The sequence below is a fragment of the Actinia tenebrosa genome, unplaced genomic scaffold (genome assembly GCF_029948245.1).
Source record: "Actinia tenebrosa isolate PJP-AT-01 unplaced genomic scaffold, QUT_ActTen_1.0 PGA_scaffold4__44_contigs__length_22323623, whole genome shotgun sequence".
Classification (NCBI taxonomy): domain Eukaryota; kingdom Metazoa; phylum Cnidaria; class Anthozoa; order Actiniaria; family Actiniidae; genus Actinia; species Actinia tenebrosa.
This window is the reverse complement of record NW_028292581.1, coordinates 6,259,299-6,278,913: the sequence shown is the minus strand read 5'-3', so window position 1 is coordinate 6,278,913 and position 19,615 is coordinate 6,259,299. Positions and strand designations below refer to the sequence as shown.

Below are 19,615 nucleotides of genomic sequence, written 5' to 3'. Positions count from 1 at the left end.
GAGTGAGAAAATAAATGTTCGTTTTCTCCTAGTATACAAAAGAATATTTGCGAGTATGATTTTGTGAGACCAAGATACTGTATTGATAAAGGCAATATGAAAGAATTAGCCTTAAGTTCCATGTGAAGTCCATTTGTCAGGCAGGTTGAAAGTCAAATTTACATATTTTTACAATGGCCCACTTTCAAGATATCCTTCGCTTGTCACACACAAAGGTTTCAGTACTAGGCTACGTGCTAAATTAAATTCATTCTTTTCTCCTTTCATGAATCACTGAGCATTAAGCACGAAGCTTCACATTGAAACTTTTGTGTGTAACAAGCGAAGCATATTTCTGAAATATACTATTCCTAATTCGACTAATTTGCATATGGACTTGGAGCATGGGTAGACGTTTTTCACCCATGTCTGATGCGTGTATATATTTATGTCACCTTGATAAGCTAAAGGGTTTTTCTTTGCCCTTCTCTATGCACGATTTCTCTCTCATTGAAATAATATAAAGGAACCGGCCTTGGATCACGGTGCATGGCATTTTCAAAGCGTAAAAACTATGCTCTGATGGTGGTTCTGGAAAACTTTTACCAACAGATAAATGACCCCATTAAAATGGCGCTGAATTACACAAGTAACTTGGTGTTTGTCACGGACGTGTTATCAGTCATTCCCTCGGAAACAATTGGTTTGCTTTTGTCAGGTAAGAAAAGCCACTGCGTAGACTGATCAAATATATAATTCACAAAAACCGTGACGAATAGAGAAAACGTACCAAGCTCGTTTGCTGTTACTCCCTTCATAGATGAGACGCAATCGATAGAGAGACATATAATGTCCAAGACTATGTAAATGATATTTTTTTCAACTTGTTCTCAGGAGACCATTCACCGTTATTCCGTATCCCCCGGTTATTCAAGTGGCAATGCATCGTAGAATTCTTTGAAGTCAGTGACCTGCGAACCAGTAAACCAAACCGCCTCCGAGCATTTAAACTAACTCTTTACTTGGGAATGGCAATTCATTGGGTTGCCTGTGTGTATTATATGATATCTGAATACGAAGGACTGGGTTCTAATAGTTGGGTGTATCCGGCAGCTAGCGGAAAGGATGGGAGATTCTCAAGGTCAGTGAGTAGAATACATGGAAAGAAATTAAAGGGCTATTTACATTAATTCAATCTTTAACTTGTGTTTATTTTTCATCAGAAAATACATCAAGTCCCTTTATTGGTCCATATTGACGCTCACCACAATAGGGGAGACACCAGAACCTATTACTAACTTGGTAAGATATTAAGTACACACATAGATATTAGTACACACATTTAACATAGTTGTAGTGCACCTCTGGGGTCTGCATTCTCGAATACTGGACTATGTATCATGAGCAGATCCTGTTGGGTCTCTCCATCAACGTACGAAACATCAAGTGTGAAAATGCACTGATATGTATTCAGTTTCATGTCCATCTTCCTCCCACCTCCCTGCTTGATTGAAGGAGTTTAATCCAGGTTCTCCGAATTTGCTCCCTCAGCAAAACTTCTAACAAATCAAATTCGATATGTGAGTTAATTCATTCCTCAGCCGTTCCTCTTAACTAAATCAGCCCATACTCAATTTTACATCTCCCAGAGAATAGACCCCTTACAGCGCGCTGGAATGCAGCTCAATTTGGAGGACATAACGATAGGTCTCCAATTTTCAGGAGATTGGAATTATTTTGTTTTGTCCTCCAAATTGAGCTCCTTTGACTTCACATGCAAGGGGTCCGCAAACAGTTTTCTTTATTCTCTTAGATTATTAGTTCACTAATCTTACAGTGACAATGTGACATAGATATATTTTTCCGAATTACTTACCACTGACAGGAGCACGTGTTCACCAGCTTCATGTTCTTACTCGGTATCTTTGTGTTCGCTGCTGTGGTCGGTAACGTTGGTGACGTCATCAGTAATATGAATGCCGCAAGGACAGACTTCCAAATCAAGTTAGTGACGTCATTTTTTCTAGCTTCACTCACATCCCAACGTTTTTTAAAACTTCTCAATTCATGTAGGTCATTTTAGGGAGCTTACGTACGTTTTGCTTGGACGTCATGCTTTCCAAATCTGAAACGTTTCAAGTTTGAAATGGAACTTTTAAAATAATTTCAATCTTTGAATATTGATTAGTTTTTTAAAAAATCAGTCTACACTATCCCGTTAGAATTTTTTGTTATTTTGCCGTCCATACCGCTGTTGGCTCTTTGTTCAAGTACGATCAAACTCGGTTCTTACTGCAGACCCGCCTACTAGCTGTAGATTAATTTGAATATTCCTAAACAGGCCCCAGTGTCTGTGTCGCGCGCCGAATAAAGAGGCAACAAAGGAGTTGGAGAATCTTATCTTGGATACTAATGAGAAACTCTCGTATATTGATGAGAGTGTGTTTTTCTGTACAGGATGGATTACATCAAATGGTTCATGGAGCATCATGGAGTACCAGTGAGTGTACAGCAACGAGCAAAGAAATGGGCTTATTATGCTTGGAGTCGGTACGTTTCCTCTTATCATCCTTTTGCTTACACGCAGTTCAAAACTTTCAAACAATTTCAGTACAAGCCAGAACTTGCAGTTCGCACCGATTTCAGGTTTTAACTGAGCACTTTTGATAACAGAAATATAACACAATTCAGTAGGAATAGAATTTTATGGTTTAAAAATATTGCACAAAATACCGAAAAATAAATAAGGAAAGTAGTACGTAATTATTCTTCGTAAAGCACCCATACAGCAAAATGCGTTGTATGCGCGATATAGCTAACAGAAAATTTTTTTTCTCTGTCTATGTGATGTTACTGTTTTGTTTGACTATAGGGCCCATGCCTTCCATGAAGGTGACGCAATGGACATGCTTCCACAGCGCTTAAGAGCAGAAATAGCCATCCACGTACATCTGGCAACACTGAAAAAGGTAGGTATACCATTCATAGTAAGACACCATAGTTGTTACACCCAAAGATTTACGACTGAAATAATCATTCTTCTTGATTGAATTTTTTCAGGTAAAAATTTTCAAGGATTGCGATGAAGGTTTGCTGTGTGAACTTGTTCTTAAGCTACGCCCTCAGATCTTCTCTCCTGGAGACTATATCTGTAGGTGTCGAGAAATAGGTGAGTAATGCTGCCCCTACCTTTGATTTTGAGTTTTGTTGATTAAATAATGCGTGGGTTATCAGAAACAGCTGTGTTACAGCTGCACCGTGTTTGCGAGACTTTATTTTCAATATGTTATTATGCGAGTATTAGGACCGTTCCGATTTAAAAAGTGGTCCTTTCAATGGATGTGAAATAGTCATGGTCTAATGGAGTTCACATATGGTGAAAGGACCTTTTCGATTATGAAAATGGTCCTTTCAATGGATGTGAAATAGTCATGGTCTAATGGAGTTCACATATGGTGAAAGGACCTTTTCGATTTTGAAAATGGTTCTTTCAATGGATGTGAAATAATCATGGCGTAATGGAGTTGACATCCAGTGAAAGGACCTTTTCGATTATGAAAAGGTCCTTTCAATGGATGTAAAATAGTCATGGTGTAATGGAGTTCACATATGGTGAAAGGACCTTTTCGATTATGAAAATGGTCCTTTCAATGGATGTGAAATAGTCATGGCCTAATGGAGTTGACATCCAGTGAAAGGACCTTTTCGATTATGAAAAGGTCCTTTCAATGGATGTAAAATAGTCATGGTGTAATGGAGTTCACATATGGTGAAAGGACCTTTTCGATTAGAAAAAAGGTCCTTTCAATGGATGTGAAATAGTCATGGTCTATTGGAGTTCACATATGGTGAAAGGACCTTTTCGATTATAAAAATGGTCCTTTCAATGGATGTGAAATAGTCATGGTCTAATGGAGTTCATACCCTTTAGAAAGGCAGAATATGGCAGAATATAGACACGTGACCTATCAATAGATAATTGCGCCTAATATTCTAATACATTTAGATAAATCATCAAGATTTGCTTCATCCTCTTTCAGGACGAGAGATGTATATTATAAATCGCGGAAAAGTTGAGGTACAGCTGATATTCCATGTAGGGTATTGTATACACTTATTTCAATGAAGTTAGTCACCAAAAACCTAGAAAGCTGAGATCACTGAGCATCATGGGAAACTTTTCATATCAAAAAAGCATATATATACAAAGCTTTTTTAATACAAACTGCAGCTCAATGATGCTCAGAAGAGGTGAGACTGTAACCGGTAAAAGATTCGCAAGTCCATCAACAGATATCAAGCGGTTGAACGTGAAAAATGAATCTACCCATAATCCTTGTCGACCTCAGCTTTATAGCTTTTCAGGTGACGACTAACTTTATTGAAATAAAAGTAGATCCTTGCAGCAAATCCCCGTTTGGAGGTCAAAACCCCAAAACATTTTTGATCGTTGATGATTTTTTATTGCTCTTGACCCCTGGTATGTATTTTTAAATGCAAGTGGTGTTTTTACAACAACCTCATTGCATTTTTATACAAAAATCAAAAGATTTCAGTCGCATACTTTAATTTACTGGTGCATGACGTTTTTCAAATTTCATGACGAGTTTCTTGATTTATTTAAGATTATTGTACCAGATGCTACAACTGGAGAACAAGTTGTAGTTGCGTGCTTAGCTGAAGGAAATTACTTTGGAGAAATTAGTTTACTAAAGCTGGATGGAGGAAGAAACAGGTGACTTTTGAAGAAAACGATGCAGAAAACAAAGAATGTGTTAGAGCGCAACACGCAAAAGTATAACCACGTTTGATATATTCTTATACTTCCATGCACGGGCTTTTGTACGTTGAACCTACACTTCGATGCGAAGCTGGTTGGTTTTACCAAAAAAGGCGTGTAAAAGCCCGTTTAACAGCGCATAGCCCCTGTATAGAAGCATGCGGATGCATCATATGTGATCATACTTTTACGCGTTGCGCTGTGAATACGAAATCTTGAAATGTTTCTTTGTATTTCAAGCCCGCGAATCACTCGTCCATTCCCATGTACTAAATACATGCTTGAAGTACCACCTTAAAAAATTGCTAGTTTATAGAAAAAGTACTGGACTTACTGGTCCTGCCATTGGTCATTTCTTATTCGGTTACTCAAAGGGTGATTACTAAACACGTTCATTGTTTTACAGACGATCAGCAGATGTGCGTTCGGTTGGGTATTCAGAGCTGCTCTGTCTGTCACAGAGAGACTTAATGGAGGTAAATCTTGCTTTTTTATTTTATTTTATTTTTTATTCAAGCATATTTTGTCGTTACATTAACCCCAAGAGCGTAACACTCATCGAGGGGGTCTATGTCAACTCTTGCTTCTATAACACTATGGTGTCTGGTGTGCCCGGGTATTTAGTATTTAAAATAAATCGAGCGTAGTTTTTTAAAATATATTTTTCTTGTAAAATGAAGTTATTCATTCCATGTTATGATGGATATCATGATTTTTTCAGGCACTTGAAGAGTATCCCGATGCCAAAGCTGTTCTGGAAATCCAAGGGAGAGACAGGTTAAAAAATGTTAAATATCAAACCTTGGTGTGTTCATCCATACTCCAATAAGATACATCACATGTTAAGAGCTCGTTCTTATTCAGCTCCGCTTCGTTTTTTCTACTTACTCAGTTCTCGGTGTTTGAAAATCGGATGCAACCATCTTTCGTGTGTTTTAATATATTACATAAAATTGATTGTTCCTGTAGGCTACAGAGGACAAAGTCCGAGGCTCTTAAGCTACCCGGCAATAGAGCAGATAAAAAGGAAGAGTTACAGTTAAATTTCGGTGAGTGTTTATGATTGATAGTTATGACTCGCCTGGGGTGTTTTGATCCCTTCCAGTAATAGTTTTATCTATTTAATTTACGTTCAGCGAGAGAAATCAAAGAAATTCAAGACGTTATTGAAGAGCTGCGCAAAGCACACGAGCTGGTAGGTCTGGCATTTGGGGAATCATGCATCGTTTTCCTAGTGTAGTATAGCACATTGATTTTCTCTCTTTCTTCCTTTCGTCCTTTCTTCCTTTTTTCCTTTCCTCCTCTCTTCCTTTTTTCATTTCTTCCTTCCTTCTTTGCTTCCTTTGTTTTGTTTTGTTTTGTTTTTGTTTGGTTATTATTAATATTTTCAATAAAACTTTCTGTTTTTCTAGGAATATAGTCAACAAATAACAAAAGAACAAAGTTCGGTGAGTCTGCCAGTTTCAAAAATAAACCATTATTGATGTCTATTATCATTTCCAATGTTAAATTTTGCTATATTTGAATATTCTTTTCAGGAAAATATGCAACTAGCCAATAGAACTCAAAAGCTGGACAAATTACAAGAGCGGGTTTCTGCTCTTTCAAGTAGTACTTCATCAGAGACGCAAAGCTCAACAGAAACGATTACCGTAATAAACAATGATAATAAGGACGTATCAGATAGTCAAACAATACAAAACATTCGATTGACGTCAAGTGGTGTGACGCAATCGCATATTACAAACCAATCAACAATCAGATATCGAAATCGACAATCGGCGGAAAAACTGCTGACCAGAATCCTCAGAGTTGCGCAGGAAGCCGCGAGCAAACGAAACGAAGAAAACCCTAAACCTGTGGAATGTAACATAACGAAACGCGAAGAAACAGAATTTTTAAAACGTGATGAAAGACTGCGAGTGCTGAATTCTTCTCATCGTTGTACTGATTGTGCTGGAAATGATGTTGAGGTGACACACACTTCTCCACCAAGCTCGAAAGAAAGGAATGTTGTATATCAAACAAAAGTATGCTTGACGCCCAAGATCACCTTAGACAACGACATCGATGGTCACTGCTGTCTACAGCCACACAGAAGGTATTCTATTTCTTTACCAGTTGAAACAAAAGAGAATGGGGCGATGTCCTGCAATAGTTCTTGTCCTCATTACCACCAGATTTGATTACAAGAAATAAAATACCTGATCTTAATAATGTATCGATATCAATACTAAAATTAACTTATAATAAAATAAAATATATATAATATCAGAATTAAATACTCGGTATTAAAAGAACTCTAAAACCTCTAAAGCGAGTAATCTGATAGCTTGTATATATTGTAGGCGTTCCTGGTTGGGGAAGGGAAGATTAAGATGAAGGAGAACGTTCCAGCCAGGAACGACTAGCATGCAAGGGGCCAGTAAAGTGATTAAGCAAATTTCTAATCAAGTAAAGTTTTAATTTCCTAAAACACATTAAACGTCGAACAGTGTCATATCATCAGTACGCCTGATATCCTAATCATCCATGGTACTGGTAGTAATAATACATAAAATATAATATAAGTGTAAATAAAAATATGATGTAAAAGAGAATTATCATGTTAAGAATATATAAACACTCATAAAATAACTATGTCGATGTGAGTAAACTTAGGCTTATTATCGAATGGGGGAGGGGGGGAGGATCTTTTATTGTTGAATCTTGATAATCCGATTATCAAGATTTTTTGATTTTTGATACCTTGTGTCGGTGATAGCACTGTTGTTGTCCTCCCTCCCATCCCCTTCCCCTGCACTTCTCTTTGGTCCTCCCCTCCCCATCCTTTTTTCGTCATTTACCAGTGTAGCAGATAGTCGGCTGAATGGTGGGACCACTCTCGCAAAGCTACACAAGCATAATGAGTAATACATAACAATGTATTAAGAAAACACTGTAAATATTCCAGCTTAAATATACCTTACAGAAGCCTACAATGTTGGACAAGAAGTGTTGAGAGTTTTTCTTAAATTGAGTAAATCATGCTTTTTACTCACTAGGGGTTTATAGAAAAGTCTATTAGAACATTAAGTCGTTTTCATTTTACCCATGAACAACTGCTACAGTAAACATTGACAAGTAATTTCCATTCACTTCTTTATCTCGTTTCTGACATCCCCAATGAAACGATGGTACCTCAGTATACTCTTTTAAAGCATGAACGAAAACTAGCGAGTGCACTAGTTCGAGCGGCGTCGGTGTATAAAAAGTAAATGACGTTAGTCAGTGACGTTAGTCCCCGGTTCGTCGGAGTAAAGAAAGACTAACGTCCGAAACGTCAGTTCTGAGGAACATGCACATATCGTCTTTTTATCATACGATGTTATATCCATAATCTATTTCAAGCAACTTTTGTTATAGGGCTGTAGCAGCCGGTACAGATGGTCTGTTTTCAACCGCGGACCACTTTTTTAGACTTTTTTTTCAATTTGCTATCTCTTAGATCATAAATCGCCTATCACATTGGACCTTTTGCCAACCGTTGACCACTTACCAAGTCATGGCTCAAGCCCTGTTTTTCAAGCTTTTTGTGGGAGGATGTAGTAACACGTTTTAATCTCGAGATTTTAGGTGCATTTTTGTGGTCACGCAAATCTAATTAACTCGTCAACCCAACCATTTTATAATAAGATGTTAGCAAATATTCATCAAAAGGGGATTAGTGGAATGAAGGTAGCGTGATCGAATGATACATCTGACTGACTGAGCTTATTCATCGTTTTTGAAAAAAAGGCATAGTAAGCTTTAAAACTACACGGGAAATAAATGTCACTAAAAACTCTACATCTTTTAAAATACTGATAGGACTAAAGATACGGTAAAAAACTAAAATCGGTGACAAGAAATATGAATCACCTTAAAATGAATTTTAAAGAAATCTTTTAAATTGTGTCTTAATAAACATATATTAACGGATTAACAATAATCGTTAGCTTTAATATTATTATTTCCTTTTATATCATTTGTTGATAATTCTTTTAACTCGCAGTAGCTATTTTTAAGTAAAGTGGTTATAAATGATATAGATATAAGTTGACTCTGAGTCGGGACACTGTAATCTCTGCTATCAGAGTCTATTTCCCTTCGGTCCATTTTCCGAATCGATACACAAATTATAAATCGTAAGAACTCTACTCTACCGATGTCAGGACCATCATGACATGGTTTTTATTCAACCCGTCCTTGTATTTCTTAATTCTATTGGTAAGAAAATGATTTTGTTTTTAGTGTACAGAAAAATACCTAATGCTTCTTCCACATCGATGACATGAGATGCATTGTTCAATTCATGGTGAGTTAAAACGTGGAACATGTTTCCGCCATCACTTATTTCTTTCCTGCAAGGCTGTGACGTCTGTTCGGTTTCTAGAGCTGATAAAGCTGTAGGTATATCTTACGATCTATCAGCTGCAGATCGTAGAGTAGAACTAAGAGCTTCCTCATTCAAAGACCCTATCTACGATAAGAGCATCAATGACTGATGACAGCACGGTTGCCGAACACACAATGGCCGGTGTCGTGAAAAGAACATCGACTAGCGTGAGTCGCCAAGATTCAGAAACACCTTAATTGTTCAATTTCTGGTTTTCAATCATTCCCAAGAGATTGAAATAACAAAAGAAACGGCGGCCATAATGGATGATATAACAAAAGAGACAAATGACAAATATTTTGTTAAATTCATCCAGCATGGCGGCTGTGAAAACCATCAATTGCTTTTCCCTGCTAAGTTATAATTAAAATTGGTGGCTGGATCAGGCTATTGTTAAAAACCCAGAGACTGGATTATAATGTTGCAAAAATACTAACGTGCGTGTCAAGGCAACAGCAAATCTACAATGACTTTGCGAGGGAGTGTTAACTGGTAACTACGTGGTGGAGCTGAATAAAATGAGATCAAACAAGTCTGACTTTTTATCAACGTTATCCAAGTCTTAATCAGTGTTTTTTATATTGCTAAAAGCGTCCTTCCATTCATAGTTTTTTTTTCTCTTTTTTTTTTTAATCAGTTTCCCAGGTTTATTCAATGTTCTGTTTATCAGTATAAGATTGACGAGGAAGCTTAAATACACGGATTATAAAATTAAAGATTTTTGCAACACAATGTCTTTCTATCCAAGGTTACTCAAGGTCGAACTTATGTAAGATCTCTTTAGACGAGATAGTGTGAAAACAATGTTAACTGGTGAGGTACCTTGGTAAGACTGGAAGTCTGAGTTTCGAAAAACGTTTTTTTTTTTTTGAGAATTCCATTCAAAAATTACATTTTCAACCTCGCAATTTTACCAAAAAACACTTTTAACCGTTATCTTTTTACTACAACTTGATTTTCTTTTCTCTTCTACGCATTCTCTTATATATATATATACATATATATATACTATAGCATGCTTTTGTAAAAAAAGATAAATATGGAAAGAATCCAAAGCAACAATCATCGGTTTCCCTTAGAATTGTTAGCCCGGGCATAGAGTGTACAATGTCTACTTACAACCCCGCTCTTTAGTCTTTTTCGACATTTTGTCGTTATCTGATTAACCAGTCAAGCTTAATGCACCCCATGATAACATTAACACCGTTATCATCAAATGGGTTGAGTTAGTGATCATTAGCCGGAACTGATGATCGATATGATTTTACAAGCTAATGGAAAAACGAACTCGTCCAAGGTACTTTTATCTATGCAAGATAACGCTAATCGGCTACAATCGGTCTTCCTTCGTGACTGGTTGGTCAACAAGTTGGCACTTCAATCAACACGGCTCTCTCCTTGTTTCAATTACCGTCAAGCGTTTTCAATAGCTTTAAATTGACTGTGAATTTGTTTATTTAAAATGGCGTTAGATTTTTTTATGCACCGTACACACCAACTTCCGACTTTGATTAGCATTTCCATTGAGTACAATAACCTTAGTCAAGAACCACACAAATATACATCTGAAAGACAAAGACGGCCGAATATCCTTAGTCCTTTGAGAAAACAGCCTAGGATCTTGGAACAACTTGGTGAAGAAGCTAGTTAAGTCGATAGTTATTTGTGAATAAAATATTTTTTGTTTAAAGTCTGTTTGTTCATTTGAGCGAAATTAATTTCAATGCATTATCGCTAGCATCTTATAAAGCGATGACGACTCAATGGCAGCATACGAGACAACATTTCATTGACAAATTCAAAAAGAACTTCTGTGCTGAGTTCAAGCTCAACCTTTTCAAGTTGTCTGCAATTTATATTGCTTCGAGTCTAATTGCTCTGACTATAAGAGCCCATAATCTTTGCAGAAACGGCTTTCGATTGGGTCGACGCACTTGACTTCGGCCTCTTAGAGAATCATTAAATGTCAACTTATGTCAATCTTTGCGTTAGAAAGCCCACCGTCCCTGTCTAATGGATTTGTCCCAATGTAATCAAAGGGCACTCCGAAAATTGATCAGCCTTTCAATAACAACATCTTGAACATCAACAAGCAAGTGTGCCAAAGCTTCACTAGACTAGAATATTATATATCTTGAGTCTTGAAAAGGTTTAGTCTTGTATTTTACTAAGGTGGTTTGGGTGCAGGTCCTTGGAAGATGTTCTTCGCAGAAGCAACTCAGTGCATCTGACGCGCAGGATTAGACTCATCTTGTGTAATCCATTTGCTCATCTGTTCCTAATAAAAGAATGACAACCTTTGAATGATGTGTAAATATACTTGAACTAAATAAAATTCTTGATCCTGCCGGTCTATTTCAACTGCAAACCTTGGCCAACACGCAGAAGTTAAATCTGAGCCGCGTCGCCTGAAACGCATTGAAAATGGAGACAAAGAAAGACCGTTCACAAAGTGAGCCTTCAACTAAAAGAATACTTTCGTTCTCCATTGAAAGCATTCTTAAAAAGGACACCAGGAAGACTAGCAATGTGCTCAAGCCATCAAGACTCAAATCCGGATGTACGACCAACGTGTGTGCTCCATCTTTGCCAACAGATGACCGAGAGAAACCCACATCACCACACAATGGATCAATTGTTACTGATCTTCCTTGGTTATCTTACACCAGATACAGCCCTCCAAAACTACCAAGTAAGTTTAACTTAATTTTTCTACTTTTTCTGACAAGTTTTCTGACACACTGGACTTGCTCCACGGAAGAAGTCTTCGAGTCCTGGTGTTTTCAGTTCTTGTGTTAGCCTTAGGTCGATGAATTAAACCGGCCGATATCTCCGCCGAAGTGGGAAATTTTACAGGGCCAATTTTCTTTAAAATGATTCAGAGCCTATTGCTTGACATTTTAACGATCATTATAGTGCAGTTACTAATCGCATGGCTTAACCTCGGGGTAAATTAGTATCTAATATGCTCAGTATAAGCTTTCATCAGCCTAGAGTGATGCAGCCACAGACAAGCCATGATAGTACTTTATTGATTCATTTTCCTATTAACTAAAGCACGCAGTCTGTTTGTAAGCCGTACAGCAAGTTTTCAGGGGTATATATTAAGCAAGCGAGAACATAAGTTAAACAGGTTTATCGTGATGCATTACACAATAAGAACTTAATTGTAATCTTTCTCAAATAATATACCTCCTGTTTGTAAGCCTTGTGTACTATGCAAAGATACCAGAGCTATTTTTTTGGAAATACTAAAAAGTATTTATCTGAAAAATAAACCCGCCGCGTACTTGCGTACCACTGAAAGAATTCAGTAAGTGCGATCGTTGTTTTACCACCCAATGTGGTTTGTTCGCCACACCACATCAAAATGTACATCGCTAGCATGGTGGTCTTCCTGTTACTGGACAAAAAATAACAATCAACTGAACAGCTATCCACATGTATCAATAAAAATATTGAAAATCCCTGTCTCTTGTCTTATCATCAAGTGGCAGAGAAACAACATGGGTGCAAAGTTCAATGCTTATTGTATAGTCAATCAAGTCTTTTATTGTTATTTTATTTTATCCATTTGTTGCAGGAGCTAAAAGGCGCAAGAGTATCAAGCGCAAATCAAGTGGAAATCCACGTGTCCCATTTTCCACCTCACAACTCATGACTCTAGAACACAAATACCTCGAGGCCCGATACCTTTCGGGCTCTGAGGTGACCGACCTTTCGACAGCTTTAAGTCTATCTGAACACCGCGTCAAAATTTGGTTCCAAAACAGACGCGCGCGGGAAAAGAAATCTCATAATTCCGGCTGGAATGGAAACGATGACGGAATTTCTTTTGCAAACCCAGTTACTGGTGGAAAGTGTTTTATGCCTGGCTGGTTTGGAACTATATGAATATCTAGGATGTTACAGGAACATTAAAAGGAAATTCCTGGAATATTAAAAGAAAATTCCTGGAACATTAAATGAAAATTCCTGGATTATTAAAAGAAAGTTCCTGGGCAAGTGGCAGCGGTATAGGATTTCCCCGGGAATGAGTCCTGCAGTGCAAGACTCTTCTCGTTCATGGGCATTGAACATACGTTTTGAAGACATTTGTCGTATATCATGTCATTAGTATTTGCCAAGTAAAAACTCTACGGCTGATGTTAGATTTTGTTATTGTTATCAAAGAAGTATGATTACATGTATTGGAATTGCATATCGTCACCGTAGAAACTTTATAAAACGAGACACGGAATTACAAGAAAGATTTCGAAAATGTACAAATATATTCTATTTTTATCTCTCATGAACGGTTTCAGAAAGACTAAGAAAAAGTAAATAAATGTAAGAATAAAAATCTAATAAACCAGAGTTCTTGGTTAAAATGTCTGAATGAGATCGAGTTAATGTGCCTATTTCTATCCTGAATATTTTATTACACTATTTAGTATTTGGTAGCTGTCAGCTGGCCTAAAACCTGCTATGTCAAAACTTGTTTGTACAAATGATCGCGGTGTGAATTGAACCAAGAGGTGTAAATGGCTTTTAGCGCTCTTGTGCTATCCAGATGTTGTTTATGATGGCTATACATGCACTGAAAAACACATGTTAATCACATCATCAGTGGGTTCTAAAAACATATATGACTTCTAACATATCCGTAATACCTATCGTCACCAATATATCAACATGCGTTCGTCTTTTCGCTAGTTCTTAAGTTATTCCTTGAACGTTGGTGTTGTTTATGTTCCCATCAAATTTGTTCTATTGTCACTAACTATTCCTATTATATCATTGTGACAAGCGGCAGCATTCTCAAGAGATTACCCGCCAGTTTTCCAAAAAACCTTTCAATTGTGTTCTTCATACTTCGAATGCCTACAATATTTGAATCAAATCCTCGGTACCATCCTCGATATACGAAATTTCCCAAATGCATTCCAAAAGAATCGATTACCTGCAATTGATTGATAACGTGACGAGCAAATAAAGTTCTCAGGGTTGGCTTGGCTTGGCAAGAGTACCGAAATCACTTCAGGGGCTCTACTCCATAACAAGGTCAAGCCAAGAGTTTCTTTGAAAAGGCGTTTAAAGTAAACAGCTGATGAAACAGAGCTATTATGCAAATGATTCTTTACTAGTTATTGATAATGAAAGTCTACAAAAGGCCTCAAATTAAACCCCCAAAAATGAGCATCAAGATGGCATCCAATTTGAACCACGAACGTGAATAAGACAAGTAAATTTGCACTCTTATTTTCACGCACTTGGAGTTTTCTTCAGTCGTCCTACTGGGATCCAGCATCTTCGAGTCAGTCAAATGGTTCAAGACCAAGGTATGCAGAAATCACCGTTGCATTAGAAGCCTTATTGACATTGAGTTTCCTATTTAGTCCATTAAATTGAGGTAGTCCTTTGTCTACGTCTCGGGCAGGATTTTACTTTCTAATTTTAGCAATTAATCATAGATTATTGCGCTATTGGGAAGTTTAATTGCCTGTTAAGTCCGGTGTGGAGTTCGTAAACAAGCTTGTTGAAAGAACTCGTTTTTAATGATTTGTTATAGCTGTAATCACATATTAGAATAACCTCCCGCTATCTTGAGCCTATAAATTGAAAAATCCTCGTAGATAGTATACTGAAAACACATGGCTCATTTTCATTCATACAATCCTGATGTACACGTGGAAAACACCTTTTCTTTCACCCCAATTTCAGTAATGAAAGCTTACCTATAACGATTGTGAAAAATTTGAAGATGACAGATGAAAATGACAAAATCGACAGGTCAAGACAAGCCTTGGGGGAGCAAGATTAACATCCAAATCCGTCAACATTTTACACGCCATAGTTTACCTTGAAAGCCACTAATGGATGTAGTTAGAATATCCTATGAAGGTTAGTACTCACTCATGCTTTCCTGACTTTAATAGTTAGTATGATTTATAGTCAGTAAATGTTGTCTTTACAAAAATTAAATTTATGAGAACGATTGGTTTTTGGAAAACTGAACTGAGATGGAGATGAATTGTCATCTTATAAAGACGTTTTACAAGTTCTTTTACGTTTCGTTCATGCATTAACTTGAACAAGCGAGTGTTCTCTATTTTGCAGTTTCGTTGTGTTTTTAGTCAGTGACTTTGAATTGTATACTGGAACAGAAGTTATAGTAGAAGTTCCTTTACGTCTCTTTTACAATTCGTTTGTGCTTTTATAGGAGTACTGATTTCTTGATGTTGTCTTGATTTGTTTAATTTAAACGTAACTTCTGTATTCTATATAGGACGCTCGAAATTAATTTTTTGAGTATTCGTTACGCCTGTTCAGCTGGGTTTTTTCATCTCATAGCTGTTCAAGCAGTCTTCTTGTTTTCACACTTTATTTTGTTGATTCATTTGGTTCCCACCTTGTGTAGAGCTGCATGAGCGTATTCTATATAGGACGCTCGCGGAACTAATTTTTAAAAAAATAATCGTTACGCCTGTTCAGCTGGGTTTTTTCATCTCATAGCTGTTAAGCAGTCTTCTTGTTTTCATACTTTATTTTGTTGACTCATTTGGTTCCTACCTTGTGTAAAGCTGAGCGTTTTTTTGATTCTTTACAAACCCTTTTTTTACGGATTCTCCGTTATTCCTTCCACAAAAATTAAATTCCAAGTTTCTTTTCCATCGCAAGCCGCCCTAGGGCTCTGGGGATAGGAACTGACTGCGTGAACGACAAAAAAAACTTATAAAAAAACTTGTAAATAATAATTTAAATTTAGGCTTCATAATTTATATATCAGACATAAAATACTATTCTAAAAATTACACCCCCCCCCCCCCCCCCCCCCCCCCCCCCCCGCAAAAAAAGAAAGAAAAGCGTGAAAAGAAAACTTATAGATCGAGTGCTGAGATATCTTTGTACGTTATACTGAGATTCAGTATTTGGCGTGCCTCCTGAGAGCAGGCGAAACCTTCTTAGGGCCTGCTGCACCGAAATCCATGTCGTCTTGTTTTCATCTTGTGAGGGAAATTGCAACAAGTCGAAGTTATCGAGCGTGCATTATGACAGAAAGATTAGTTGCTCAATACCAATAAGGAAAATAAAGAATCAGTGTGTTCGCTGTAAGACTGACGTGGCTCAAAAACTGAAGAACTGTTGTTACACGTTAAAGCATAGGAACCGGTGATGATTACAGTGATATGACTGGGGCGGGACGGGGTTTGAAAAACTCGATCTCAGTAAATTGCTACCACTGAAGCTACAATTTTAATCAGTAGAGTGTGGTTTTTATATGGGTTGAAAGGTTTAATAGCCCATTCATTCAGCTTCGCCGCCCCCGTCTCCGCCGTACCTGTGAACCAGCCATAACAATATTCAAGAGCATTGATTGGTCGATGTGACGTACGTTTTGTTCAGTTCAGAAAGGAAATAAACTTGAAAGTCACAGGTTCATGATGCCATATTGATGCCACATTGTCAGTATTCTTTATATGAATTTTGAAGTAGTGACAAGATATGGACGAGAAGCAGCTTTACAAAGCAAATAGTACTTATCAGTCTTGTCTATTGTATTTTCTTCTGCTGTCGATGTCTTCGGTGTAAAATAACAGTCTTTTGAACTTGAAGCTAACTTTCTGTTGTGTCGTGATTGATTTCTCTTCATTCCTCAAGGATCTCCCCAGTTTTATTAATTCTCCACTTCTGAATCTTTAATCTGCAAAGGTTGTCCATCACTACAGATATAAAATAATATGAATTTATAATAGAATAATATGAATTTACAATAGAATAATATAAATTACAAAAAGAAAGAGAAAAGAAGAACTATAAAAACTATTTACAAGAAAAAAAAATTAATACTAAAGTTACATTTCAAGCTCATTTTCATTGAAAGCTCAAAATTTCATTTCAAGCTCATTCCAAAATATTCAAGTCCAGATCTGCTTGTGTTTCTAGAGCGGTAACTTTTATTGATTAAATGAGGGCTTGAAGTTGTAGTTTATTCTTAATTTCCTTTTATTTCTTGCCTCGGTTTAACGGACTCGGGGATCAACTGGTGCAAGTGCTCTTCTTATCCTTTGCATTGACGGAAAAACTCTTGAATCACAACCTTTATAGGCGAATTTAAAACGAAACTTTTGTATGGCACGGCCATGTGACAAAGATCGGTGCAGCTTCGAATAATTTAATTAGCGGTTTTAATATCATATTTTAATCGGAAAGTAAACATCTCTAAGCTCCATGAAATTCAACCATGAAAAGGGCCTTGTCTTTAATTAGCAATAATAAATCATATGCATCGTAACGTATGTTATCACAAACCAATAAACCAACTTGATGATTGATATGCAGAATACAGGCTTATCAGGGTTCGAAAAAGATGCACCGGCACCCAGAATGTGTAATCTTTGAATGGGATACCCATTTTATTTTACCGGCCACATTAACGGTTCTAAAAAATAAAAATAAAAAGAATATAAAGTACCAGAGAAGTACCAGAGACTTATTTTGGCGCTGTGGTTGGCCGTGTTATGTTCTTAGCGTTGTTTCATTGGTTCGTTTGCCTTTGTCTTTTGGATGCAATGAATTCCATAATACATAATAATAAACTGACTTTTTCATTATACATTTTGCAACCATTTAACAAGTCTATCGATATCTCTGCTCCTAGATTACGTTTGGCCACAAATGACAAAGTAAAATGCGGAGCAGTTTGCGTTTCTTAGTTCAATCAAAAAAAGGAGCTCTGAATTTCATTTGTTCATTTGTGAATAGCTATGTAAGTTGAAGATCTTAGTCAAAAACATTCAACATCTTTTGTGTTGATTTTGACAGCTATATCCTGCATGGAGAGGATATCGAAAATAAGAGAACCTGTCGGAATTGAGAGGAAATGATTGGACTGAGTCTTTATGAGCCTTTATGCGGTGATGTTTTGTCGGACAGCAACTGAAGTACCGTTCAGTAGAACAATAAAAAAAATTGTCAAACGAAAAGAGATTTTGAAGAACATCTTTCTAGAGAAAATGGCCTGCTTCACTTGGACTAGTTTACGTAATTGGAAATTTTGTGAAATTTTTCGCTTGTTTATAGTTTCCATTACGAAGCTATTTTTAAAACTGCAGGTTTTGTCCAATTGCTTCCCTTTAGCAGTTTTGTTTACCCAATCTTTTCTCATTGGAGAATGTGTCATGAACAACAACTGCTGGTTTCATCAACATGGTTCTAATGCCAAGCGTTCCTTGGCAAAGCTGCCTTGACGTAGTTGGCTTAGCTATGGATTAATCGCAGACTTTCTGCACTGGATCCTTCGTGACATTCAATAAATGAGTTGTTCCACTCCGATAAGTCGAGAACATCTTTGTATAAATCAAGCTTGTTATGGCTGCCTCATTATACATGGTCAACATGTGCAGTATATAATACACGTCTCCAGGTCAAAGTCGTATAGCCTTATTGATATTTACTGTTTGTACTACTGTTCATATGAGCTTAGGATTAGGCGCAATACACCTATCTATTTCTCCAACATGGAACAAAAGAAAGAGATTATCGGAAGGAACTCTTTACACTGTCTTTACACGAGATTATGAAACGGAAAAAATAATGAAGAACGGATTTGTCGTTTGAAAAGCTCGATCTACAAACTAAGCTAAACTATAGTAGCTAGTTTACGGATTTATTAGCTAATTGTTGCAGCCTTTTGCACGGTTTGAACCCGATCGAGTGGGAAAATTGCGGCGGGGTGGACATGGCCTTTGATAAAGGAATGTAGTCCAAGGAATTAACAGGCTCTAGGGTTTCATTGCTATTGAAAAAGGACTATGTATGATAGATCCCATGTTTGCTGGATGGCATCTTATGCCCGCTTAATCAATCTTCACGGATTAGTGCGCACTTAAAAGGTGATTACATGGGATATGTTAGACCGATAGCCTTTGACGCGCGCTTCAACACACGACGTTTGAGTATGCTAGTTAATTTAATCAAATCAACACTTTAATCGATCATTCCAATTATCACAGCCTTACCAAATACTCGATGTTGTACAAACTTCATATTCCACTGGTTAAGTGAAAAAATCTATGGACAAAATTCTAGCAAAGTCGCTTTTGTGTTATTGATGGAGCTTGTTGACTTGTCGGTCTCGAAGTAATTGGGTTTCGACTGTAAAATGCAGAAACAATGGTTTCACATGGTCTTTCAGCTACTCAGTAATTAACAGTAAACTAGATAAAAGAGGGAAATTTAACTGCAGTCGAGGAAAAGGAAATGAAAGATTTTTATGAAGATTTCTTTAGTTTAAAAATAATTCAATTAACTTCTTCGCCGGCATCTTTCGATTGCAGATGCTACGAGTTTGCAAAGTTAATTCTAAGCAGAAATAAAGCCATCTAAAAGAAAAAGAAATCAGTTTATTATCTGGATATGCATTGTCTGTTAGACATATTGAAGTTAAGGTACACACC

At 37.0% G+C, this 19,615-nt stretch overlaps 2 protein-coding genes across 4 annotated transcripts in view; both read left to right on the top strand.

Moving 5' to 3' along the window:
• LOC116286791 (cyclic nucleotide-gated channel alpha-3-like) overlaps positions 1 to 19,615 on the top strand; it is a 52,149-nt gene that overhangs the window by 27,546 nt on the left and 4,988 nt on the right. For 2 of the 3 annotated variants that reach the window (XM_089036542.1, XM_089036541.1), the window contains 15 exons: positions 592 to 697; positions 874 to 1,120; positions 1,203 to 1,281; positions 1,865 to 1,983; positions 2,437 to 2,529; positions 2,852 to 2,948; positions 3,040 to 3,148; positions 4,020 to 4,057; positions 4,605 to 4,714; positions 5,166 to 5,235; positions 5,481 to 5,536; positions 5,729 to 5,808; positions 5,896 to 5,954; positions 6,172 to 6,207; positions 6,298 to 7,415. In XM_089036542.1, the coding sequence (XP_088892668.1) occupies positions 592 to 697; positions 874 to 1,120; positions 1,203 to 1,281; positions 1,865 to 1,983; positions 2,437 to 2,529; positions 2,852 to 2,948; positions 3,040 to 3,148; positions 4,020 to 4,057; positions 4,605 to 4,714; positions 5,166 to 5,235; positions 5,481 to 5,536; positions 5,729 to 5,808; positions 5,896 to 5,954; positions 6,172 to 6,207; positions 6,298 to 6,945 (1,947 nt within the window). In that variant the 3' untranslated portion in view covers positions 6,946 to 7,415. Of the gene's footprint in view, positions 1 to 591; positions 698 to 873; positions 1,121 to 1,202; positions 1,282 to 1,864; positions 1,984 to 2,436; positions 2,530 to 2,851; positions 2,949 to 3,039; positions 3,149 to 4,019; positions 4,058 to 4,604; positions 4,715 to 5,165; positions 5,236 to 5,480; positions 5,537 to 5,728; positions 5,809 to 5,895; positions 5,955 to 6,171; positions 6,208 to 6,297; positions 7,416 to 9,031; positions 9,096 to 19,615 lie in introns of those variants that run through there. The other variant, XM_089036543.1, reaches the window with a different exon arrangement.
• LOC116286792 (homeobox protein MSX-1) lies at positions 11,231 to 13,429 on the top strand. The gene is made up of 2 exons (XM_031693373.2): positions 11,231 to 11,868; positions 12,760 to 13,429. Exons 1-2 carry the CDS (start codon positions 11,601 to 11,603, stop codon positions 13,068 to 13,070), a joined length of 579 nt encoding a protein of 192 aa, XP_031549233.1. The 5' UTR covers positions 11,231 to 11,600; the 3' UTR covers positions 13,071 to 13,429.